Source organism: Herpailurus yagouaroundi, unplaced genomic scaffold (genome assembly GCF_014898765.1).
Source record: "Herpailurus yagouaroundi ecotype Mexico unplaced genomic scaffold, PumYag 188, whole genome shotgun sequence".
Lineage (NCBI taxonomy): Eukaryota > Metazoa > Chordata > Mammalia > Carnivora > Felidae > Herpailurus > Herpailurus yagouaroundi.
The window spans coordinates 36283640-36311046 of record NW_024412419.1 but is presented as its reverse complement, the minus strand read 5'-3'; the positions used below and the strand labels follow the sequence as shown (position 1 = coordinate 36311046).

Here is a 27407-nt window from a genome sequence, read left to right as displayed (position 1 = left end):
GAGAGGGAGAGAGGGAGAGAGGGAGAGGGAGAGAGAGAGAGAGAGAGAGAGAGAGAGAGAGAGGAGAGAGAATCCCAAGCAGGCTCCATGCTCAGTGCAGAGCACAGGGATTGATCCCACACCCTGGGATCATGACCTAAGCTGAAGTCAAGAGTTGGATGCTCAACTGACTGAACCACCCAGGCACCTCTAAAGCTTTTTCTTCTAATTAACTTTCCTATTTTAAACAGAGCATGTATAATTAGTCCAGGGACCACTTTATTTAAACCTAGCCATCAGACTTTTTTTTTTTTTAATGTTCATTTATTTTTGAGAGAGAGACAGAGAGCGAATGGGGGAGGGGCAGAGAGAGAGGAAGACAAGAGAATTCAAAGCAGGTTCCAGGCTCTGAGCTGTCAGCACAGAGCGCAACATGGGGCTCAAATTCACGAGCCATGAGATCATGAATTGAGCCGACGTCAGACGCTTAACTGACTGAGCCACCTAGGCACCCCTGGCCATCACACTTTTAAGTGTCAGGAAACCTGTCAAAGTCCTTAGTAGGTCAGCAAGTGGAGTCTCTTGAACCTGGCTGTCTTTTCTGCTCATCCAGCTCCGCTGAGGTCTACCCTTAGCTAAGGACCCTTCCCCTCTGCTAAGGTCCATCCCTTCAAGAACACACCATCCCTTGGAGCAGATAAGAGAGCAACCTAGGAGGAGGGGCCTCTTCACTGGGGAGTAGAGTGATTGCAAGCCTAGCCCAGGCTGAGTGGGCAGGCTGGGTGGCAGCCCAGGGCTTTCAGCTCTGCAGAGAAAGAACTTGGCATATTAACATTCATGGTTCCTACTAACGCAGGTGTCTGTCTAAACGACCTACGCAGGTAACTTGAAAACCGCCTGTGCTTCTACTGAAGACAGCACTCTAGAGGGGAGAGGTACCCTAGAGGCTTCACTCTAGTCCCAATTGAAAGAACTAAATTAGGAAACAGCCTTCCTCTTTTTACTTTACATGTCTATATTGTTAGAGCTATAGAACAAGCATAAATTCTTTTCGTAAAAAAACACAGATTATAATTATTGGCTTTGAAAAATACTAAATTTTGAAACTTCAAAATACCCCTGAAGTATTTTTTAAGGGTCATTTTCATGAACTAATTCTCCAGTTGGATTAACTTTAAACTGATGGAGCCACAGGCAACAAAGAATGCCCAAGTCCCCTGGTGGCCCCAGGCTATCATGGCCTAAATGCAAATATGAAATACAAACTACAACTTCTGTTTCAGAGCCTAGGGAAGGGTTACCTGGTGGGAGAGCCCACGGAAGAGGCCTCGTGTGAGGTTGAGCATGTTGACGGACCCAGAGACCTTGGCATACATGTCTTTAATGCCAATGAGCCGGCAGATGGTGATGATGGCCCGATGGCAGCGGAGGCCGTAGCCTAGAAAAGGAAAAACGCAGTCACCCTGCTGGCCTTCACACAGCTTTGGGCTCTGGGCTTAGGAGGCCCTGGTTCATATTATGACTTCATCGCTTCCCTGGACAGCTTCTTTAATTTCCATAACGACACTGATTTAAATGAGATGTTATAAAGACTAAAAAAACAATATATATAAATTTCTTAAACATGTGGGCAAAAAAACAGGAATATTATAAAGATGAACAGAAATGTGTGAAAGTTCTAGGCCCCCCACGCCCATGTTGGCTAAGGACAGAGGGACATGTCTATTCTCCCCCTCCTCAATTGCTCATTTGCCCTGAGCAGAGATACCTATTTCCTCTTCCAGGAAAAACTCCTCTCTTGGCTTTGGTAATGCACCCTTTCCCCTGCTCCCCACAAAACACAGCATCTTAATTGCTGCTTTCAGGCACTTAGTGGAATTTGTTTATCTGATGCTTCCCCTCACTAGAATGTGGGCTCTGTGAAGGCTAGGATATTGTTTGTTTCTACTGTATCCCCAGACCCTAAATCAATAGCCAGCAAATGCAGGCAGCAGTGAGAGAAAGACACCCCAAATTTAGACTCACATTTTGATTAGCCAGACATGAAACTTAGCACATGCCTCCCTGCTTTAAGGCAGAGGATCTACTCTAGATATTACATGTTACTGTCTTTCTAATTTCCAATTTTTTTTAATGTTTATTTTTGAGAGAGAGAGAGAGACAGACGGAGCATGAGCAGGAGAGGGGTAGATAGAGAAGGACACAGAATCTGAAGCAGGCTCCAGGCTGAGCTGTCAGCACACAGCCCTTTGCGGGGCTTGAACTCATGAACCACGAGATCATGACCTGAGTTGAAGTCGAATGCTCAACCGACTGAGCCACCCAGGCGCCCCTCTAATTTCCAATTTTCAATGGTAAGTCAATATATGTGTGTAAAAACTATATTCGGATACAAGCAACTAACGTTCCATCCCTTCTACTTGAAAGAGCCAACTGAAGTGGACCCCATAGCTATGGCAGATCACATAAGAACCGGGGACTTCAGAGGGTAGCTAAGACAGGCAACAACGGGGTGGTCTGTTCTTCCGTGTGCGGAGTTATACACATAGAACATGCGTCCACGTGTGAACAAATGTATGCACGCGTAGATGTGTATAGATGCACACACACCTGCAGACTGGTGCCCATGCAAGGCAGATCCTTGGAAGGGCCTAGAAGGCAGACTCTAACCTGCTACCGCTCACTGAATGATCCTAGGACAGAACTTCCCTTGCCCTCCACACCTACGTGGCAGAGCTGATGGCGAGCTCCCAAGGGAAGGTGTGAATACCGCACAGCACCTGGACCATACACGGCCCTCCCCAAATGGTAGCCAGTTGTGTACATATACAAATACCCACATAATAGTGGTCATAGTCCCGTAGGAATTATTTGGATGTACTTTGACTGTGAAGTCTCTCAGGTACACACTGTGTCAAAAACTTGTTTAATGAAAGTGTGTGTGTGTGTGTGTGTGTGTGTGTGTGTGTGTGTGTGTGTGTTAAGATAGGAAATGCTTACCAGCAGAAGACAGGAAATAATAAAGATTGGAGCAGAAATTAATGCTATCGAAACCAAAAAAACAGCAGAAATCAATGAAACCAGAAGCTGGTCCTTTGGAAGAATTAACAAAATTGATAAACCACTAGACAGTTGGATCAAAAAGGAAAGGACCCAAATAAATAAAATCAAGAATGAAAGAGGAGAGATCACAACCAACACAGCAGAAATAAAAACAATAATAAGAGAATATTATGAGCAATTATATACCAATAAAATGGGCAATCTGGAAGAAATGGACAAACTCCTAGAAACATATACACTACCAAAGCTGAAACAGGAAGAAACAGAAAATTTGAACAGACCCATAACCAGTAAAAAAATCTAATTAGTAATCAAAAATCTCCCAAATACAAGAGTCCAGGGCCAGATGGCTTTCCAGGGGAATTCTACCAAACATTTAAGGAAGAGTTAACACCTATTCTCTTGAAGCTGTTCAAAAAAATAAAAATGGAAGGAAAACTTCCAGACTCTTTCTATGAGGCCGGCATTACCTTAATTCCAAAACCAGACAGAAACCCCGCTAAAAAGGAGAACTATAGACCAATTTCCCTGATGAACACGGATGCAAGATAGGAAATGTTTAGCAGTGCTGTGTGAGGAATCAGACACCATGCTGCAGCCAAGGAAGAAGTGTCCCATGACTAAATAAGTTTGAACACGCTACATTCTCTATCCCCCTCTGGGGGATTCACATTGCACAGTAGTGCATTAAAGACTGTAACAATCAGGGGCGCCTGGGTGGCTCAGTCGGTTAAGTGGCCGACTTCGGCTCGGGTCACGATCTCGTGGTCCATGAGTTCGAGCCCCGCGTCAGGCTCTGTGCTGACAGCTCAGAGCCTGGAGCCTGTTTCAGATTCTGTGTCTCCCTCTCTCTCTGACCCTCCCTCGTTCATGCTCTGTCTCTCTCTGTCTCAAAAATAAATAAACGTTAAAAAAAAAAAAATTTAAAAAAAAGACTGTGACAATCACAAAGATGTACGAACATTTTTTTTTTTTTACTTTCCTTTATCATTTTCCCACATGACACTCTTTCTGAAGTTCACACTTACTAGTATCTGCTCATAGAAATAGTGATGCACAGGAACATAGTTTAGGAAATGCTGTCTATAATGTATATTTATGTTTTATAAATTTGTATTTACATTTAATTTTTATATTAATTATAATATATAATATATTTATAAAATATTTTATAAATTTATAAAATAATTTATAAAAATTTATAATTTATAAAATTTGTAATTTATAAAAATTTATAATTTATAAAAAATATATAATTTATAAAAAATTTACAAAATAATTATAATTAATTATAAATATAATTAAATTATATTTAATTTATATTTAATTTGTATTTAAAAATTATGTATATAAATATACATAAATGTATATTTATGCTGTCTAAATGTATATTTAACCTCAATGCACAGGGAATGTGTTCAACTAGACAGAAACCTGAAAGATACAGCTTGAGGGGACAGGGAAGATAAAAAAGGTAACTTCGGCAATTAATGAAAACTGTAGCTATCTTTCAAAAATCATTTGGATATAAATGTATCTAAACCAACGCTGTTCAACAGAAATAGGACATAAGCCATATATGCAAGCCATACATGAAATTTCAAATTTTCTCACTGATACATTTCAAAAAAAAAGGTAAAATTATTTTTAGTAATATATTGTATTAACCTAATATATCCAAAACACTATCATTTCAACATGTAATCAATACAATAATTTTGAGATATTTTACATTCTTTTTTTTTTTCATACTAAGCCTTTGTACTTCACAGATCTCAGCAGCCACATTTCAAGTGCTCAATAGCCACTCAGGGTAGTAGCTATCATAGGAATAGTGCAAGTATAAGCTTGACGTCTAAGTGTTCAATTTAATACTTTTTCTAATAATAAATAAAGGTTTTTATTAGGCATATGAATGACTGTGATTTTAAAGCAGAAGGTAAGTTCACATAAAAATAGGCAGGTTCGGGGCGCCTGGGTGGCGCAGTCGGTTAAGCGTCCGACTTCAGCCAGGTCATGATCTCGCGGTCCGTGAGTTCGAGCCCCGCGTCGGGCTCTGGGCTGACAGCTCAGAGCCTGGAGCCTGTTTCCGATTCTGTGTCTCCCTCTCTCTCTGCCCCTCCCCCGTTCATGCTCTGTCTCTCTCTGTCCCAAAAATAAATAAATGTTGAAAAAAAAATTAAAAAAAAAAAAATAGGCAGGTTCTCTTGGTGCACAATTAGTACTGAATTTGATGTTTTTTACTCCAGATTGATTTCCACGTCCTAGCTTTGACATGAAAAATTTAGGTGTCTTATTCTTTTTCTGATCAAAACTTTTTTTTTTAATTTTTTTTTTAATGTTTATTTACTTCTGAGACAGAGAGAGACAGAGCATGAGTAGGGAAGGGGCAGAGAGAGAGGGAGACACAGAATCCAATGCAGGCTCCAGGCTCTGAGGTGTCAGCACAGAGCCAGAGGCGGGGCTCGAACTCACAAACCGTGAGATCACGACCTGAGCTGAAGTCGGTTACTCAACCGACCGAGCCACCCAGGCGCCCCTGATCCAAACTTTTAAAGATATGCCTAGAGGGGCACGCACCTGGGTGGCTCAGTCGGTTAAGCATCTGACTCTTGATCTCAACTCAGGTCATGATCTCACAGTCTCTGAGTTCGAGCCCTGAATCAAGGTCTGGGCTGATGGCGCAAAGCCTGCTTGGGATTCTGTCTCTCCCTCTCTCTGCCCCTCTCCTACTTGTTCTCTCTCTATCTCAAAATAAATAAATAAATAAATAAATAAATAAATAAATAAATAAATAAATAAACTGTAAAAATAATAAATAAATAAAGATAGAGGTGCCTGGGTGGCTCAGTCAGGTAAGTGTCCGACTTTGGCTCAGGTCACGATCTCATGGTTCGTTAGTTCAAGCCCCGCATCAGGCTCTGTGCTCATAGCTCAGAGCCTGAAGCCTGCTTCAGATTCTGTCTCCCTCTCTTTCTCTGCCCCTCCCCTGCTCATGCTCTCTCTCTCCCTCAAAAATAAATAAATGTTAAAAAAAAATTTTAATAAAAGAAAACAAAATAAAGATATACCAAGAGTATCATTTTTACTGTAGAACCAACCATAGCTAAACAAAATCAAAGTGCTCAAGAATTCTATACCCAAAGTCCACTGGGCATGACTGCCACAGCTCTGTGACCCTGAACTCTGCCTCCTTGCTTGCAACAGGAAGAAAGTCTACCTCTGCTTCCAGAGCTTAGCATAGCACCCAGCTCACAGATGATGTTCAATCAATATTTGATGATGTGAATAAATGACTGGAACTGAAGAAGTTGTAAGTAGGCCATCTAACAGCATCGATGAATTCTCAAGGAGAAATGAATGCTCGCACTTATCCAAACCCAATGATTCATTCCGTTACTATTTCCTACTCAGAGTATGCTCTTCCCACCTAGAATTACCCCTGGTACACGCCTGTGTTCACAGGAGCCTGAGTGCACTGACTATATTTTATTTCCCTGGGAGCCTCGGCCTTCTTAAATGAAACTCAGGCCTTTCCATTTTGGTATTTTCAAAATGAGTTCAATACAACTGATCAAAAATACAGGACAGGAAGGAATTGTGATAATTACTCTGCTTTATCTTTAACAAATTATAAGAGTGTTTTCGGTTACCTCTGGGTTTTTTCTTCATCTTGATATGCGTCCTTTTAAATGTTAAAGAAATATCGTGGAATACTGGAGGATAAAAACATAAGCATAAGGATTAGGTGTGTAGCTTTAATGCCCTTGCAAATGCCACCACAGAACTAATGCTACCAAAGCAGCCAGCACACATTGGCCAAGGATGAGTGACAAGATTCTAATTTCACTCATCACTAGGGAAGAAAATTTGTTTATGCATTTTATATAATTATTTGTTCCAGAACATGGTAACAAGCAGAGAAACGCAAAGATGGCCTTAGAGATATATTGTCACATATAATGAAACAAGTGTAATCCTACAAATGATTAACACTCACTTGTATGGTCTTCGTACCGTTCTACATAGTGTAAATATTGTACTGCTCTGTTCTTTGCCTGAAAGAAAGAAGGAAAACACTATTCTTAAATCTACTATTGGAATTTACATTTTCTTGGAGATGTTAAAAAATAGCTTGCAGAAAATATTTTATTACCGAAAATTTCCAACTTAAACATTTCATCATATACTTATAAAAAGACTTAATTTAGGGGTGCCTGGGTGGCTCAGTCGGTTGGGTGTCCGACTTCACCTCAGGTCACGATCGCGCGGTTCGTGAGTTCGAGCCCCACGTCGGGCTCTGGGCTGATGGCTCAGAGCCTGGAGCCTGCTTCCAATTCTGTGTCTCCCTCTCTCTCTGCCCCTCCCCTGTTCATGCTCTGTGTCTCTCTGTCTGAAAAATAAATAAACGTTAAAAAAAAAAAATTAAAAAAAAAAAAGACTTAATTTAAAAAACTTATGGGGCGCCTGGGTGGCTCAGTTGGTTAAGCGGCCGACTTCGGCTCAGGTCATGATCTCACGGTCCGTGGGTTCAAGCCCCGCGTCGGGCTCTGTGCTGACAGCTCAGGGCCTGGAGCCTGTTTCGGATTCTGTGTCTCCCTCTCTCTGACCCTCCCCCGTTCATGCTCTGTCTCTCTCTGTCTCAAAAATAAATAAACGTTAAAAAAATTAAAAAACAAAACAAAAAAACCTTATAAGCACAGTACCACTATCATATCTAAAAAACATTAACAATAATTCCTTAGTATCTTCGAACATTCTGTCAGAGTTCAAGTCTTCCCAGCTGTCTCATACTTTTGGGAAGCAATCACAAGTCTGCTAAAAATGACGCAAAAGAAAACAGGTACTGCTTAGGCTATGTATGAGTTAAGTAACTGTTGACAGTAAGCCTCCGGGGAGGGTTCTTATTTTTATTATTTTGTGTGTGTGTGGTTCTAATGGTACCTAGCACACCGAACTTTTAGTATCAACAAAAGAAAAATGTACGTACTTTTCTGAAAGCATCTGCTCGTTCAGTGGCTTTCCCAATGGCAAAACCTTAAAAAAGAAAAATGACAAATAAAAAAAGGGGCATAAATTTGGCACATACTGTCTTTCACTACATTTTAAGTTTCAGTTCCTACAATATTTCGTAGCATTTCATTTGTCTTCTGCCCACAGAAAACCTGCTATCCAAAACAAAGCATAAAACATGAGGCTACTGAGATGTGCCTATCTGTTTTGGGGCATTTTGGAAAGATTACATTTGAAAGTATCTATGAAATCCAAGGTTAGGTGTATAACATTACTTTTTGTAAGTCTCTAGATAAAACGAAATATACTTAAACAAAAACTAATCATGCTCTAAACTAATAAGATAAATGGTTTTGAACATTTTTAAAAATAGATTAAAATAACCAGAAAGGTTGGGGAAAAATATACACTGCTATAGAGAAAAACCATGACTTCGCTGGAACTTACAAATGCAATTCAAATTTCAATTAACCAGGAAATAAAATCAACAATTCTTACGTTTGTGAATGCTTAACCCTATAAAATGAAATTTATCACAAATTAATGGAAATGCTGCCATTATTTGCTATCACATTAATTCTTTATTTTGAAGAATGTATTTTATTTTTAAATTATATATAAGAAAGTAATATAAAGCAGGGCGCCTGGGTTTCTCAGTCAGTTGAGCGTCTGACTCTTGATTTCAGCTCAGATCATGATCTCCCAGTTTGTGAGTCCAAGCCTCGTGTGGGGCTCTACGCTGACAGCACAGAGCCTACTTGGGGATTCTCTCCCTCTCTCTCTCTGCTCCTTTCCGTCTTGTGCACTCTCTCTCTCTCAAAATAAATAAACTTAAAGACAAAAAGTGTCAGTAGGCAGTTTTCCAATTTTCTTTCCTGTACACGTTCGTGTATACATTTCAAAACCAGATGTTCACTGGGGAAATTTTACAGAGAAGTATAAAGAAGAAAGTTTAAATGACTGGCAAACCTACAGATTAAACATTATTAACCATTTCAGTGTATATCCTTCTAGTCTTTGCATATAAACATACTTTATATTAAAAAAAAAAAACAAAAAATTGGGATTGTATTATACAGTCTTATATGAAGTTTTTTTGTTTATTTTTAATTAGCATTATTTCATAAATAATTTTCTAATATATTCTTTAATGGCTACAGCATATTACAATGTGTGGCTATACTTTTTTTTTTTTTTTTTAGAGAAAGAGTGCTCACATGCACACAGGAGAGGGGTGGCAGAGGGAGAGGGAGAAGAAGGGAGGGAGGGAAAGGGGGAGAGAGAGAGAGAAAGACAAAGAGAGAAAGACAGAGAGAGAGAGAGAGAGAGAGAGAGAGAGAGAGAGAGAGAGAATTTTAAGCAGGTTCTATGCCCAGCACAGGGCCTATGGGGTTCAATCTCAGGACTGTGAGGTCATGACCTGAACTGAAATCAAGAGTCAGACACTTAAACTAAGTTACCCAGGCGCCCTGGATATACTCCTTTCGTAACTACGCCCCTACTATTGAACATTTAGTGGCTTTCCCTCCCTAATTTTTCATTATACATAAGACAACAGTATCTTAAGCCTTTTAAAATATCCATTGTTCTCATAGAAAAAGGCAGATAGAGGAACTTCTGTTCCTTTTCCCTCCAAGGAATTTTATGTGTTTACCACAAGGTATATGAGCCCAAACCACTTAAAAGGCTTAATCTGTACAAAGGGGCTGGGCACTGGCAAGAACCCGCAGACTCAAGGGCTGAGCCCAGGCCACACCTGTCCTCTGCCCCCACCTCCAGCACCATGCACATCACACCCCGGTCACCTGCGGCTCCTCTGCCATTCCCCACAGCGACCAGGACACGGACTGATCTCTTTCTTCCCTCTTTTGCTGTCATGTTGAAAACATTTCTTACCTAAAAGACAAAATGTTTCATATATATTACACCTTAAGGAAATTCTGAAGTAGGGAACTGGACTGAGCCCCTTACACACACACAGCGCCACCTGAGTAGCTACAACATCCTCTAAGTCATGAGTAGCAACAGCAAACTCTCCAAAGGAAACCTCTCTCTGCAGTTTCTCTAGTGGTAAAATCGAACTTTCCCTTCCTATTTCCTAAGGTTGTTAGAAGGCTGAAGGGAGATAACTTTTGAACGGATTAGAAACCATACAAATTGGGGCACCTGGGTGGCTCAGTTGTTTGGGCAGCCGACTACACCTCAGGTCGTGATCTCGCGGTCTGTGAGTTCGGGCCCCACGTCGGGCTCTGTCCTGAGAGCTCAGAGCCTGGAGCCTGCTTCAGATTCCGTGTCTCCTTCTCCCTCTGCCCCTTCCCTGCTTGCTCTCTGTCTCTGTCTCTCTCTCTCAAAAATAATAAACAATAAAAAAATTTTAAAAAAAAGAGAAACCATACAACTCAATATACATTATTTTAGTGAATTTCACAAAGGAAGAAAGTTGCTGACCAAACTTTGAAAGAATTTGTAACGGACTTATTATAAGACATATTCCCGGTGATCAGAGATGTTAAAACAAAGAAGATGTGTATCTTAGAAATGAAAATGCAGTCTACAGAAAGAATGAGCACAGGACTGAATCTCTATGCTAAGGTTTAGGCTCACAGGCTCACCGGATAATACAAAATTTAGAAATACCTGCTTACTAGAAACTACAGGAAAATCTGTGTTTTGTTTGTTTGTTTTGTTTTGGCATATTTAAAAGGCCAGGATCTATGAAACTGTTACCTTAAACTGCTTACATGGCAGGTCCCTTCCCAAAAGTAAGGTTAAAGGAAAAGGTCGAGTCCACACCCGTGGACAATCTTGTAGGTAATCATCCACATACAAGAATTCTTCAAAGGGATTAACTTCCAAAAGATATAAACTGGGCCCCAAAGACATAAAATGCTTGTAAACATAAAGTACCAATATTGATGAAATAATATACATATTCAATCACAAAATCAATAAATGGTTATTCCAAATGATAGTTAACACCGGCCAAGTATGCAGCATTAGCTCAAAGGGAAGTGGACAATTTTGGTGATTTTCAATCACCCTGGAAAGAGTGACTGAAATTTCCCTGACACAGGCTTCGGTTTCAACGGCCTGCAAACAGCCCAAAAGATTATTTCCCCGTCAAGAGCTGGGCATTCACAGCAACTCAAAGCTTTCTTACCCTGCCCCATGAACTGAGTGTCAGGACAGATTGCTAATGCTGGCTTTAGAAGGGAGGGTTTCAATAGTAGTCTCCAAATTCTGTTCTTGACCGTACCCCTGAAGTTGCCTTGTCATGAGACCGCAACTGGTAGCCCCCAAAAGAGGGCAGCAGTCAGGACAGCCAGGATCAAGTAACTGAAATTAAAGTTTCGCTATGCCCTTATCCGAACCAGCTCCGTGTCTCAGAAAAAAATCACGCACCAAAGGCTGTTCCTCATGGTTCCACTCGCACTATTCCCGCTCTACCCACACCAGCGTCTCTAAAGGCTCAACTGGGTATGTGATGCAGCACGCCTACCTCCAGTATTCTGGTATCAAAATCATCATATGTTTCTGTGGAGAGAAAAGAAGAAGGCATGTAGATAAACGGATCTCTACAATTAGTGCACGAAAGCATTTCTCAAACCAGGCACCATCACTGATTTTTAAGTGAGAAGGAATCTCAAATCTTTTGGTGTCACTCCCAAGGCCACACCCTAGTCCTCCATGATCACCAGACTGCTCCACCACTAAATTCCTAAAACTCGGCCATCTCCCTGACTGCATCCTCCTACCCCTGCAGCTCTCTCACTCAGCAACTCACAAGGTGGTGGTTCTTGGAGCTCCCCAGCACCACCAGACTCCTGACCCCTTCTTTATTTTCCCTCGGACCCCCTATGGTCTTCACAGCCTCTGCCACTCAGCCAAGACACCATAAGCCATCACTTCCACCAGACGTTGCAAATAGCCTCAACTTCCTCCCCCTCTTCTCTCCCCACCATACCACCTAGGCCAGGATCAAGGCAACTCCCTGGCCACACCTGACCTACGGGGTGCCGCTGCTAGAGAGAAGTCAAAGCAGAGTACACACGTGAGCCACGAAAAAGTCATGGTCTCCAACTCAGTCAAGTCCTCCCTGCTGCCTGTTGGCCTTTTATGTCTCTTTCCACTCACCACAGCAGCCATTTCAAACACTCTGGGTTCTCTGATTTTTATTAACTTTTTCCTATAGAAAATTTCACTCACATAAAAAATAAGATAGAACAGCAAAATGAAGTCTTACACACCCATTAGCCAGCTTCGACAATTATCAACTCCTAGCCAATCTTCTTTCCTCTAAGTTCTGTCCAATTCCTACTTCGTTGGGTAATTTTTTTTAATTATTTATTGTTTAATTTACATCCAAGGTAGTTAGTATATAGTGCAACAATGATTTCAGCAGCAGACTCCTTAAAGCCCCTTACCCATTTAGCCCATCCCCCCTCCCATAACCTCTCCAGGAACCCTCTGTTTGTTCTCTATATTTAAAAGTCCCTTGGGCACCTGGGTGGCTCAGTCGGTTACACGTCTGACTTTGGCTCAGGTCACGATCTCATGGTTCTTGAGTTCGAGCCCCGAGTCGGGCTCTGTGCTGACAGCTCAGAGCCTGGAGCCTGCTTTGGATTCTGTGTCTCCCTCTCTCTCTGCCTCTCCCCTGCTCACGCTCTGTCTCTCTCTCTCACAGATAAACATTAAAAAAAAAATTTTTTTAAGTCTCTTATGTTTTGTCCCACTCCCTATCTTCATTATTATTTTTGCTTCCCTTCCCTATGTTCATCTGTTTAGTATCTTAAATTCCTCATCTGAGTGAAGTCATACGATATTTGTCTTTCTCTAATTTCACTTAGCACAATACCCTTCAGTTCCATCCACATAGTTGCAAATGGTAAGATTTCATTCTTTTTGATTGCCAAGTAATACCCCATTGTATATACATACCACATCTTTATCCATTCATCCATCGATGGACATTTGGGCTCTTTCCATACTTTGGTTATTGTCAACAGCGCTGCTATAAACATTGGGGTGCATGTGCCCCTTCGAAACACCACACCTGTATCCCTTGGGTAAATACCTAGCAGTGCAATTGCTAGGTTGTAGGCTAGTTCTATTTTTAGTTTTTTGAGGACCCTCCATACTGTTTTCCAGAGTGGCTGCACCAGCTTGCATTGCCGCCAACAATGCAAAAGAGATGCTCTCTCTCCGCATCCTCGCCAACATCTGTTGTTGCCCGAGTTGTTAATGTTAGCCATTCTGACAGGTGTGAGGCAGTATCTCATTGTGGTCTTGATTTGTATTTTCCTGATGATGAGTGACGTTCAGCATCTTTTCATGTGTGTTAGCCATCTGGATGTCTTCTTTGGAAGAGTATCTACTCACGTCTTTTGCCCACTTCTTCACTGGATTATTCATTTTTTGGGTGTTGAGTTTGATAAGTTCTTTACAGATTTTGGATACTAACCCTTTATCTGACATGTCATTTGCAAATATCTTCTCCCATTCTGTCGGTTGCCTTTTAGTTTTGCTGCCATTGGGTAATTTTGAAGCCAGTCCTAGATACCTGTCTCTTCATCAAAATATTCTGGTGCCCATGCTCATCAATGCTCATCCTACTTTCAGCAGATGACCCCATCTCCTCCTCACAGACTAACCGAAGCCACCAGACAGCTACCACTCACCCACCACACCCCCAGCAGGCTCACATTTCCACTACCAACAACATAGGCTCCACCTGAACCCACAGTCACGAGTTAATCCATTTATCCACCCTGGGTCTGGGTCCTCATTAGGGTTTTAGTTTACGGGTTTTTTTCTCTCCCTCCCATACCTTCATCCACTCAACTGAAGCATTTTGCTCCGTTCTAAGCATGTTTACCTGAATCTCTCCGTCTCAACTTCTCTCCTCTTTAAGCCAAATTTAACAAAGCAGCCAAACTTGTCTATTTCTTCATCTCCTACTCATTGACAATATTGAATTTTTCACATGAGTTTTACTTCTTTACATATTCGGGATGGGGTGGTGCAGGGAGGACTTCATTTTCTAATTTGGCCTGATAAGTATTAGCAGTTTTTATTTCATGTATGCTTTTATGACACTGAATGACAACTATCTGGTTTATCTTCTGTTATCAAAACAGAACTGCCAAGCCACACTGCTCCACAGGTACCCCATGAGCACCTGTGTTTGAGGAACTGCACCCGACAAGTAGCTCTGTCTAGATCTAAAATAGACCACCACAGGGGCGCCTGGGTGGCGCAGTCGGTTGAGCGTCCGACTTCAGCCAGGTCACGATCTCGCGGTCCGTGAGTTCGAGCCCCGCGTCAGGCTCTGGGCTGATTGCTCAGAGCCTGGAGCCTGTTTCCGATTCTGTGTCTCCCTCTCTCTGCCCCTCCCCCGTTCATGCTCTGTCTCTCTCTGTCCCAAAAATAAATAAAAAAAAACGTTAAAATAGACCACCACATTCAAGGCTCTGAGAAGCCACACAGTAAGGATTCCAGAAGCCAATGCTTTGCATCCTGTGTGTGGACTACTTTTGCGTATGGGCCTCTAGTGTTCCATAAAATACAACTGAGTAATTAACATGAAGTTATTTCAATAATGCTCAAATCCCTTTTTTTGGAAAAAGGCAATCTAAACAGACAAGTAAAATCCACTTAAGGAATTCTAGAACTACAAGTACTCTCTCCATCACAAAGGTAAGCAACACCAAGACTCAGCTACCTCCATTGGGACCAGGGTCCGGGGGGCCAAGACTGACGCCTCCCCACGTGTTTCCACTCCATCCTCGCTCCCGTTTAACCTTCATCTTCCTCTTCCGGTCCCACTCTTCCCTCTGCTGGACCATCTCAGCCTCTATCTTCTCCTGGTCTTCCTTGCTTCTTTGGGCAATGGTCTGCACAGCTCCGTCTCTCATGAGAGGGACATTGAGACCAGGCCATAGGAAGCCATGACGCCCTGGAGGTTTGAAAACATACATTAATAAGATTTTTTAAAAATCATTCGTTTCTTACGTGCTAAAACGGTAGGCAAGGGGTGTACAGATAATGATGCTGCCGGAGGGAGCTTAAACTAACAATCACTTGGCAGGCCACTTGGCACCATTTATTAAAATCTTAAGGGGCGCCTGGGTGGCGCAGTCGGTTAGGCGTCCGACTTCAGCCAGGTCATGATCTCGCGCTCCGTGAGTTCGAGCCCCGCGTCAGGCTCTGGGCTGACGGCTCGGAGCCTGGAGCCTGTTTCCGATTCTGTGTCTCCCTCTCTCTCTGCCGCTCCCCCGTTCATGCTCTGTCTCTCTCTGTCCCAAAAATAAATAAAAAGGTTGGAAAAAAAAATTAAAAAAAAAAAAAAAATCTTAAGTGTACCTACTGTAATAACTAGTAATCCCACTTAATGCTACCTACAGAAACATTCCCACACAGTTACGAGGCGTAAGTGTGCTTGGACAAGGAGGTCCACTGAAGTGTTACTTGTAAAGGCAAAGAGTGGAAGCGATCTAAATGTACAGCAATAGTGGACTGGTTAAATGACTACGGCATCTTCAACCCATGAAATATTCTACACTAAATTCAAAGAATGAGGTTGCTATAGAGATACTGATGTGGAACAATTTCTAAGACCTAATATTAGTGAAAAAAGTAAATTATAGGACAGAATGTAGCATACAATAGAATTTACTTTTTTAAAAAGAAAATATGTATTTCTTTTAGGGTATTTATGTATACAAAAACATTAAAAAGGGTCAGAAGAAGGGGCGCCTGGGTGGCTCAGTCAGTTAAGCAGCCAACTTCAGCTCAGGTCACAATCTCATGGTTCATGGGTTTGAGCTCCCTGTCGGGCTCTGTGCTGACAGCTCAGAGCCTGGAACCTGCTTCAGATTCTGTGTCTCCCTCTCTCTCTCCCCCTCCCCTGGTTGTACTCTGTCTCTCAAAACTAAACAAATGTTAAAAAAAAAAAAATTGTTTTTTAATAAAAAATAAAAAAGGTCAGAAGGAAACACATCAAAATGAGATCAGTGCCTTCCTTGGGGGGCAGCAACTGGGATTGGTGGGGAGATAGAAAGGGCATCAAGGGGACTTTAGATTTCTCTACAATCTTTGGATTTTTTTACTGAGAAAGTATACATATATGATTGCTGTACTTTTTAAAAAGTTAAAAAATAAAATAAGATATAAGGTGAGTCATCAGAGAAAAAGATTCAAGTAGACACATAAGTGCAGTGAAAGGTGTTTTCTTTATGCCTGAAGGCTATAATTACCAAGGATAATTGGTCAATAACCATAGCACAAAATGTTGATCCAAGTACACTATACAATTTTTACTCTTTAAAAAACACAAGTATAAACAGTTATGTTTCCAGGGGTTGGCAGACTAAGGCTCAGGGGCCAAATCCTGCCCACCACTTGTTTTTATAAAGTTTTACTGGAACACAGCTCTCCTGGTTAGATCATATATTGTCTAGGACTGTTTCTGTGCCCCCTTAGCAGAGTTGAAGAGTTGTAAGTAACAGAGTCCATGTGGATCAGAAAGCTAAAAATATTGACCATCTGGCCCTCTGCAGAGGTTTGCCAACTTTCACCGAATCATAAAATCCTTGAGGGCACTGTCACAGAAGATGTGACGCAAGGGCACTTAGGCTTGTGGAATGAATAACCGAATGAATTCTTTTCTGTGGGATTTTCTTCCCCCAGAATCATGGGGCATTAAGTGAGCCATTTGGTTTAATTCTAAAACTGCAAAACTAATGCCCTTCATGAGAAATGTATGAGGCTTCTAGGCTATAAAAATCTCTACAAAACTGGGAGGGAAACTTTAAAAACCACATTAGACTTTTTATAAATAAGCTTACCTTCACCAATGATCTGACCCCTGTTCAAATCCTTTCTTCTCTTTTTCTTAGTTCTTTTGCCTCTTCCTTTTCTTGCTCCTGCACCAGTCTCTGCTAAAGCGCCTTTCCATAGCTCATCTGCTGTCACTGTAATGAAACAGGTTTTTTGGTTTTTTAATTACCAAGCAATGATCTGTGGTCCCCTGCTGAATAAAAAAGGCCCAAAGAGTCCAGCTCACTTGTATCACTGTGGTGATGAAAATAAAATTATATCATTCTTTATACATATCAAACACATGGTTACATTTGGACAACCCAAGAGATGACTATACTATTCTCAAAGCGCATGGCCTCCCTCCACAAAAGACAGCCAACGTTTAAATCCCATTTGCCGGTAGTTCATTTCCCAGACATCTCATCAACTATGTTACAGGTCTCTTCCCTGCCCTCCTGCCACCACTATAACCCCTGAGATAATACTTATCCTTAAATACAGGTTTCTTAGCCCAAACAAGAATCAACATTGCAATCTAAACTCATAAATCTTAATACTGTGAACTGTTTGCTCTATTCTTCTGTGAATGCCTTAAATACCTCTGTGCATCCTTCAAAATAAGATGCCCACATCCACCTTCAACTCTAATTAAAATCTAAACAATACATAGAAAGGAATGAGGAGGTAGGAGTCTGATAGTTCATATTTGCATACAGTGTGTGTATTCTCAAACCATGCTTGCCTTTCACTTGATGTATAGACCCCTACACTGCTGATTTATTTCCATTTGTGAATTTCTAGGATCCCCAAATCTTTTTCTACCATACATTTCAATCAGTACTTACCCCTCTGTACTTGTGGAATATTCAGATTCATTACTTTCGACACTACTGAATTCTATTGATGTAGTCAATTTAAGTCCTATCTTCCCAAGGACTTCCAGCCTTTCACAGTATCACCAATTGATTTTACAGTCATAGATTCTGTCCCATTACCAATTTATTTAATAAAGAATCACAGCCACACAAATGTTGTAGTACTCAAAACTCTAAGATACATCTATCTACATGCCGGAAATACTAAACATATTCCGGAAAACAAATGAGTAGCTTCATTCTCTTACCCTTAGGGTTTAAAAGTTCTACCTGCTTGCTTCCTGAAAGGTCTTCCCTTGATCTTCTGAGTAGATAGCATGGAGAGGGAAAAATGTTTTGGATTTATATTTTTAAAGGCTTTAATCTGTTCGGTATCCCATTTATCTAAACACATACATATTAGAGTTGATCTTCATAACTGAAGCTCAGAAAAGTAACTGAGATTCCACATCACATGCTGCTTTGCACCCTGATCAGAGCAAAGGCTTTAAGTTGAGCTCAAACTTTGACACTGATTCACTTAAAAGAACGTAAGTTTGAAATAAAATCACCAACCCCAAACTAAATTCTCACTAAACATTTGATTTTGTTTCCTAACCGCTTAAAAATGGTGCTACCTATAGATGCCATCAAAAACTTGAAAGTTCACAATGAAAGCACTTTTAATGGGGGCATATTAAGAGGTCAATTAGTTTTTCTTCACTTAGAATAAGCAAATCACTCATTAATATTAAAAAGGATCTGGGGCACCTGGGTGGCTCAATTGGTTAAGCATCTGAATTCAGCTCAGGTCATGATCTCATGGTTCGTGGGTTTGAGCCCCGCATCAGGCTCTGTGCTGACAGCTCAGAACCTACAGCCTGCTTCGGATTCTGTGTCCCTCTCTCTCTAGCTCTCCCCACTTGTACTCTGTCTCTCTCTCTCTCTCTCAAAGATAAGTAAACATTAAAAAAAATTTTTTTTAATAAAAGGGTACACTCTTTATTTCTAAAAAAAAAAAATACTAAATAGGATCTGATTTTAAAAAGAAATTGATATTGAGACAAAGATGTAAAAGACTAAAAAGTTTAGTTCATTTTCTTTATTACATATTCTAAGAGGAAAATAAAATTTCGAACTACATCGGGAAAAGACAGTGAGTCATATGTCAACTCTTGAATGCCATTATGCTATTAAAAATGGTTTTAGTCTTTTTTCAGATTATAACAGAAATAGTTACTTTTTAAAATTTAGAAAATATAGGGGTGTCTGGGTGGCTCAGTCAGTTAAGTATCCAACTTCGGCTCAGGCCGTTTCTCACAGTCTGGGAGTTCGAGCCCCACGTTGGGCTGTGTGCTGACAGCTCCCTCCCTCTCTCTGCTCCTCCCCCACTCACACTCTGTCTCTTTCTCTCAAAAATAAATAAACATTTAAAAAAATAAAGTGAAGTAAAAAATGAAATTTGGAAAATATAAACACTATGACAAGCATACAAAAATTAATCATAATCCCACTGTTAAATCAGAACATACATTTTTTCTTCCTTCATGCATATACACATAAGTATACATACATATTTCATTTGTTTAGACAAAACTAAAATTATGCTACATGTACAATTTTGCATCCTGGGTTTTTTTTACATATTACATTGTGAGCCTTATCTCATATTCTTACTATTATTCACAAACATAATTTTTTCAATGGCTCTAAGTTGAATTAAGTTATTTGACAGAGATTTTACTATTTTAACATCAAAACATACTGGTCTGATTCTAATTAACCTGAGATGTTATTTAGAATAGATTTACTATTATTTCAGCTCTTTCTGTCATTTTTGGAAGGGCTTAGGTAGATTAACATATATACCTGTTAACTACCATAGTTAGGTAAAATATATTTCATGTTTTATACACACACACACACACACACACATACACATATGCAAAATCCACTATTACATCCAATTTGATACATGGAGCTATTTCAGACTTAATCATGCTAAGTAAACTACTTGCTAATTTGGATCAAAGGTATTTAAATGGTAGATTCCCCCCCCCCCCCACACACACACCCATAGCAGAGGGATAGATTTACAAGTACAATGTTAAATACTCTTAGGAAATCTTAATGAGTTTTGATAAATTATAGTTTTTGGTTTTTGTGGGGGTTTTTTTGGAGGAAATTTACAAAATCAAAGACTATTTCCTACTGAAACAGCAAAAGCTAGCTAGCTCAATGCTAGTTTCAACTGAGTTCATCCTCTTAAAGTTAATCTTAGTGTGACTTGGGAGCAATAAACTCATAAGGGTTCAGAGTCCTGTAACTGGGGGAGAACGTAGGCTAATGGAGAGTCAGGCAGATACGAGACAACAGTGCACGGACAGGGGTGTCAAAGGGCAAGGGGCACCTCTAAAACAAGAAGAGTTAGAGAAAAGGACTTCTAGGGCAGGGGAAAAACAACGGACAGTCCCTGGGTTATGATGGCTTGACTTACAATTTTTTGACCTTACAATGGTGCAAAATGACATATATTCAGTAGCAACCGTCCTTCGAATTCTGATTTTTGATCTTTTCCTCTTTTCTCTTTGCACCAAAATCCACAGATACAACTGAGCCTGTGTTAGTTGCAATCCCCCTACAGCCTGGTCCTCATTTCTGCATTGCTACACAAATGACCTACCTACTATGAGACTTCCAAAGTGAAGCGATCTTTGATAAAGTGACAATTAAATACTCTATAGTCACGACACTGCACTGAAGAAGTCTATGTATTGACATGGAAAAACATCTAATACACTGCTGCATGAAAAAAGTAGCCGACCAGTATTTTAAGGTAGTAGAATTATAGGTGATTTTCTTCTTTTTGATTTTCTGTATTTACCAAATAATCTAAAATGAATTGGCTTTATAATCCTAATTTCTTTTTTTTAAACAGAAGCTCTTCTTTTTTTTTTTAAGTAATCTCTACACCCAACATGAGGCATGAACTCACGACCCCAAGATTAATAGTTGTATGCTCTACCGAGTAAGCCAGCCAAGCATTCCAATTCTAATTTCTTTTAATTTGTCTAATGCTGAATTCTGAAATCAATCTCCATTTATTACGAATCAAGATAACTTCAGTTCAGACTCGACTATTTCAAACACTACTGCAAGTCAAAGCAGTGTTAGCAAAACAATGTCTACTTAAAATTAACTTTTCCTGATTTGTACTCTCTCCTCAACTGAAGTGCAACTAAAAACAGACTTTGATTATATTCTTGGTGTGAATCTACATCAGCAGGGATCTGGGCCACGATTCAATACTCCTTAGGTCTCAGGTACCCAACCAAGGGGATAAAAGTAAACGAGTGCTCCCCAAAGAACAGTACAAATACAGCTGGTAATATGCGACATAATCCCAGGAGGTACTCTAAGGAATATTTTTATTTTAATAGCACATCATATACTAGCCTCTAAAGTGTTCATTCACTAAAGGAAGAAGAAAAAGAAAAAAAATTAAGATACGAAAGCACCTTTAATTTTTCTGTTTCACGAAATGGGAAGTTTGTAGCCAGTCTACGTACATTTAGTGAAGAAACTATAGGATCTATACTGCTGGCCCATCAAGTTACTGGGAGAAGAAATACAGCATTGTGTCTGTAGCGCACGGGTCAAGCTGGCAAAATGACGGCTGCCTCTGGTTCCTGGAGATGACAAAGGGCCTGTAGGTAGACGGAATAAAACTTTGAGTTAGATGTTCCACGCCTGTGGGAAAATATTGCCAGCACCAAAGAATTAATCATTACTAATGAAAGTAAGTCACTAAAATCCTGAACTTTTAAGAATCATATTTTGAGGACAGTCTTTCTTTAAAACATAAATCAAAACTTTATTCTGCTAACTTAAATGTCCATCCTAGTTACAGAAGTTACAGTCTGTCCACACGACGGATGTAGCCATCTAAAGAAAGATGGAGATCTGTCCTTACCAGGGTTGCTACTTGCCCTTAGGAGCCCACAATCAACAGTCTAGTCTTGGCAAATGGCGACCTCTGCTGTATGAGCAGGGCCATGTACCCGTGTGGAAAGTCCTATAAATGACCTGTTCAGAAGAGCAAGGTGCAGAACAGTAGAACATCCTGCCCTTCGTGTTGAAAAAACCAGGAGGGGATATGAATATACTTTATAGGCTAATTTCAGAAGCATATAAAGGAAACTGGTAACAGCGGTTGCCTCTGAGGAAGAAAACTGATGCGTTTGGGGTTAGAACGAGAGATTTGCTTTTTTGTGTTTCTTGGAATTTTTCTGACTACATGCATGTATCACATCAAGTTTTTATGAAAAACCATGTCTTAGAGGCAGCCATTTGACCAATCCCATGGATGGTGGTGTCCAGTGAGGGCAATGGCAGGGGTGACAGGAATTAGCGGACTCAAGGAAATGGGAATACTGATTACAAAAACCGCGTACACACTCCAGCTTTGCATTTCAGTGGAGAATTTAGTCACTGTGAGAAAAGTGAAAAGGAGGATTAAAACAGCCCTCGAGAGAATAAAGTGTATTTCAGGGCAACAGGCTTGAACAGAAAGCCGAAGAGTGAAAGCGGCTATTTTCGAGTCTCTGAGAAATTAGGCCAGTCTCTGGCCTTCCTCACGAAGGCTTCTGCAGGCCCCATATCAGCTCAGGTTGGGGACACTACCTGGCTCACAATAGAGGGCAGAGTTAGTAGTTTACGAATGAATGAGTCACCCAACTAGTCAGTGAACAAATAAAGGGAAGAGTTCAGGTCACCACCCTCTTCTGAACCCCTCAAGCAAGGTATGACAGCATCTTGACAAGTGGGGTTAATAATATGAAAGAGAAGAAGACTAAAAGTAAAGCTCCAAAAGGCCAAGAAAACGATGAGATTTCAATTCCACCCTAACCATAGGGAAAGGCAGGGTTCCACGGACCATAAGCACAACATGGACCAGGCAAGGGTCGGCTTCCTTCCCTTCTGGAGAGTGACTGAAGAGAGGGCCCTGCGCTATGGCAGTGTAGAAGCAAAGGCCTCTGCAAAGACCCTGCATTATGAGGATTCATCACAGTCCCCAGACAGCTCAGGACCAAGTCCTGCCATTTACTGGCTGTGCAATCTTGAGCAAGTCACTTAGCCTCTCACAGACTCACTCCATCGTCTGCAAGATGGAAAGGACAACCCCCTCATAAAAACTGGTGACGATTAACCAATATAACGTGTTACAAGCCTAGCACATAGGAATTAGTCAAAAACTATAGCTATTATTTTTTAAAGCCTTGAACTATAACAACTGTAATCCTAAAAAATTTGAAAAATACTCTAGACCTTATGTACTTCCATTATAAAGAATGCCCCCCCCCAAAAAAAGTATGTGCTCTGTTCATTTACAGTTACACGAAGCACTCTAGCATTCGATCCTGTAAGAAACAGTAGTTGGATAAATGAATCTCACCATTGCTGAGAACAGTCTTCAATGCCAAAATGGAAGCTGTTGGAAAGGTGTTTAGGTAAAGCTGCCTGGACCATATGTGACCTGTAAATTTAAAAAAAAAAAAAAAAATCTTTTAAGATACTTTCTGCATTAAAAGGAACATTTTATCACCCAAAGAATATTAACATCTATGGAATAAAAGAACCAAGAGAAGGAAGTGAATAATTTCCAGGTTCCATGACCATGTGAAGTAGACAGCATCACCTTCTCCTTCATGCTCACGTCTAACCAGTTACCAAGCCCTATTAATTCTCTGCAAAAATCTATCAGCTACGCCCTCCCCTATGGTCTCACTGCCCCCTCTTTATTCAGGTGCCATCCCTCAGCCACAAAGTATCAACAGTCCCTTAGTAGGTCCTGCTGCTACCCCTCTCATTCTCCATCTGCCATCAGGCAGCCCTTCCTAAAATAACAAGTCTGGTCACCTCCCAGCTCTGATTTCTCATTCTTTGGCTCCCTACTGCCTGCACCAATTCAAAATTCCTCAACATAGCCTACGCGACTGCAACGAGGACCCAACCTCCCATATCAGCCTCACTTGCCACCACTCTCCCCTCCACCCTCTCTGACTACACCAGACTTTGTAGTCATTCTTTTTTTTTTTTTTTTTTTTAAAGACAGAGGTTGAGCGTGTGAGCTAGGGAGAGGGGCAGAGGGCGGAAGGAGAGAGGGAGAGGGAGAGGGAGAGGGAGAGAGAGAGAGAGAGAGAGAGAGAGAGAGAGAGAGAATCTTAAGCTGGCTCCACACTCAGCACAGAGCCCGAAGCAGGGCTCAGTCCCATGACCCCAGGATCATGACCTGAGCTGAAATCAAGAGTTGGACACTTGGTCACCCAGGCACCTCCAACTTGTAGTCATTCTTGAACACACTGTGCTCTTCAATCCCTTTGTGTCTCTGACACGTTCTCCTGAAATATCACTCTCCTGAAATATCTGAAGGCTCCTGGTTCCCAAAGTGGCCCCCCCAGCACTCTGGGGGAGAGAGTCCCCCTCTCTCAAGACTCTGAAACTCCCGCAGTCTCAGGCTGTAACCGTATTATGTGCCACTTCACATAGCAGAGTGCTTCCAAACAGGTTCTGACAGCATTTATTCGTAAGTGATGTTTGAAAAGGGTACCAAGACAAATCAGTGGGGAAAGAACAATCTTTTTAAGAAATGTTGCTAGGACAGGGGCATCTGGGTGGCTCAGTCGGTTAAGCGTCCAACTTCGGCTCAGGACATGATCTCGCGGTTCGTGAGATTGAGCCCCACATTGGGCTCTGTGCTGACAGCTCAGAGCCTGAAACCTGCTTCGGATTCTGTGTCTCCCTCTCTCTCAGCCCCTCCCCTGCTCACACTCTGTCTCTCTCTGTGTCTCAATAATAAATAAACATTAAAAAAAAAAGAAAAAAGAAAAAAGAAATGGTGTTAGGACAAACGAATATCCTCTTGCAAAACAATGAAGTTAGAGTGCTACTTCATACCATATATAAAAATCAGCTCAAAATGGGTCAAAGACCTAAAGGTAAGAGGAAAAACTATAAAACTCTTAGAAAAAAACCATAAGGGTACATCATCATGACCTTCAAATTGGCAATGGTTTCTTAGATATACTAAAAGCATAAGCAACAAAGAGTAAATAGATAAATCAGACTTCACTAAAATTTAAAACTGTGTTTTAAGGGAAACTATATTCAGAGAGAAAAGACAACACACAAATGGAGAAAATTTTTGCAAATTATCTGACAAGGAACTTATTTCTAGAGTATACAAAGAACTCTTACAATTCACTAATAAAAAGACAACCCAATTTAGAAATGGGTAAATAGGGGCACCTGGGTGGCTCAGTCAGTTAAGCATCCGACTTCAGCTCAGGTCACAATCTCGCGGTCCGTGAGTTCGAGCCCCGCATCAGGCTCTGGGCTGATGGCTCAGAGCCTGGAGCCTGCTTCCCATTCCGTGTCTCCCTCTCTCTCTGTACCTCCCCCATTCATGCTCTGTCTCTCTCTGTCTCAAAAATAAATAAACGTTAAAAAAAATTAAAAAAAAAAAAGAAATGGGTAAATATTTGAATAGACATCTCTCCAAAGAACATTCATAAATGGCCAAATAAACACACACAAAAAAGATGTTTATAAGCCACCAGGGAAATGCAAATCAAAACCACAAACTGATACCACTTCACACCCACTAGAATAACTATAATCAAAAGGACAAATAATAACAAACGTTGACAAGAATGTAGAGAAGGAAGAACTCTCACGCACTGCTGGCGGGAGTGTGAAATTGTGCAGCTACTTTAGAAAACAGTCTAGCCATTCCTCAAAGTTAAACATGGAGTTACCGTTTGATCGTTTGATCGAGCAATTCCACTCCCGGGTCTATACACAACAGAAACAAAAATACTGCATACAAATATTTATAGCAACATCAGGCATAACAGCCAAAAGGTGGAAAAACCCAAATGTTCATCAACTGATAAATGGATACACAAAATGTAGTAGATACATGCCACAGAAATTCAGCCATAAAATGGAATGCAGTAGTGCTACATGCTACAACATGAATGAATCTTGAAAACCTTATGCTAAGTGAAACAAGCCAATCACAAAAGACCACATAGTATATGATTCCGTCTATATGAAATATGCAGAACACAGCAAACTATAGAGGTAGAAAGATCAGTGGTTGCCTAGAGCTGGGGGCAATGAGCAAGTCGGGGGGATGAGAGCAAAAGGGTATGTTTTTGGGGAGATGAAAATGTTCTAAAAATTTATTATGGTGATGGTTGTATAGATTTGCAGATATACTAAAAACCACTGAATCATACACCTTCAGAGGATGAATTGTATGGTGTGTAAATTACATCTCAATAAAGCTGCTACCAAAAGAAAAGTTTATAATGCACCAGAAGAAGAAAAAACAAAACAAAACACAACCAGGCTCTGGAGCCAGATGGTGTGTGTGGGCGCAAAAACCTGACCTCCTCCCAGTGTAACTTTGAACACGTTTCTCAACCTATGTGCCTTAATTCTTGGTCTGCAAAATAAGAATAGTAAAAGCATCTATCTCACAAAGGCACTGTATAGATGAAGTGAGGAAAAGCATAAATAGTTTTAAGATAGTTCCTGGAACACAGTAAGAACTCATGAGGGAAAGCTACAAACGCTATAGGTGTTATTTGAATGGAGTCTTGAAAAGAGGAGGAGGTGGTCACAACATGAACAAAAGTAAAGAATGTTCAGGTCAGATTTCCTGCCAAATCATTTCAGGTTAAGTTTCCCAACAAAATGAGTGACCAAAAAGCAACAAACAAAACCTTTTCCGTTTTCAGAGGTCTTTAGAATTTGCAATTACGAATGTTGGGTTGTGGGTTTACAATAAAATAGAAGGATGAAAAAAAGCCCTAGTCATGAAGCACAGTGGTAGACCTTATGCTAAAGGATACAGCAGACTGACCCTCCTCAGGCTGCAAACCAACAAGGGGGGGGCGGGGCCGGAGGGGAGACAACAGTAACAGCAAAACTAAGGACATTCAAAACATCCTTCTTTTCAATAATGACACTGATCAGCCCGGGATCTAAAATGACTGACACTAATCCTATCCGACCCAAGCTCCAGGACTGCCTCCATCGGCCTCGAACCCCACATCGACCTCACCAAAGGAACCTGTGGGTCACGCCCGCCGGGAAGGCGATGCTTGCTCCCCAGTTTCCCGCGCCTGTTAGCCAAGCACGCAGGAGGAGTCCGGTGAAGTGGAACGAGCCTTGGACAGCGTCCAGTCCACCCTCACTTTACAGACAGAAGCCCTGCGACCCAGAGAGGGCGCGGAAGCGTGCAAGGTCACACAGCAGCTCCGGGCAGGATCGGAGCCCGGCATGATGGGTTCAGAGGCCGCTTCTTTCTGCCCGTGCATCTGCAGGCCGCAGGCGAGCCCCCGCTCCCGCCCCCGCTCAGAGCTCCTCTCCCGGCGTCCCGGCTCTCACCCGCCGGCAAGCCACACAGCGCAGGGAGGCAGCCTGCAGCGCGTACCACCGCCGCCATGGTGGAGCCCTGAGAGCCTCTGTCCAGGCCGCTTTCTCCACCGCCTGCCGCGACTGCTTCTCGCCAAACGGCTGGCCACGGCCTGCGGCTGAATTCCCGAGGCCAAAATGCCGCACCGCAGCGCACGCCGAGGTGGGAAATTGTCTGCACCGGCAACAGGA

At 41.3% G+C, this 27407-nt stretch overlaps 1 protein-coding gene across 1 annotated transcript in view; it reads right to left on the bottom strand.

Moving 5' to 3' along the window:
• MRPS5 (mitochondrial ribosomal protein S5) overlaps positions 1-27376 on the bottom strand; it is a 29822-nt gene extending 2446 nt beyond the window's left edge. The window contains exons 1-11 of the mRNA XM_040496694.1: positions 27189-27376; positions 23185-23265; positions 21299-21436; positions 16902-17027; positions 14777-15010; positions 11555-11589; positions 9861-9951; positions 8033-8079; positions 7043-7100; positions 6696-6758; positions 1281-1417 (exon numbers count right to left, since the gene is read on the bottom strand). Of these exons, the coding sequence (XP_040352628.1) occupies positions 1281-1417; positions 6696-6758; positions 7043-7100; positions 8033-8079; positions 9861-9951; positions 11555-11589; positions 14777-15010; positions 16902-17027; positions 21299-21436; positions 23185-23265; positions 27189-27246 (1068 nt within the window). The 5' untranslated portion in view covers positions 27247-27376. The remainder of the gene's footprint in view (positions 1-1280; positions 1418-6695; positions 6759-7042; positions 7101-8032; positions 8080-9860; positions 9952-11554; positions 11590-14776; positions 15011-16901; positions 17028-21298; positions 21437-23184; positions 23266-27188) is intronic.
• Between the last annotated feature and the right edge of the window lie 31 nt (positions 27377-27407).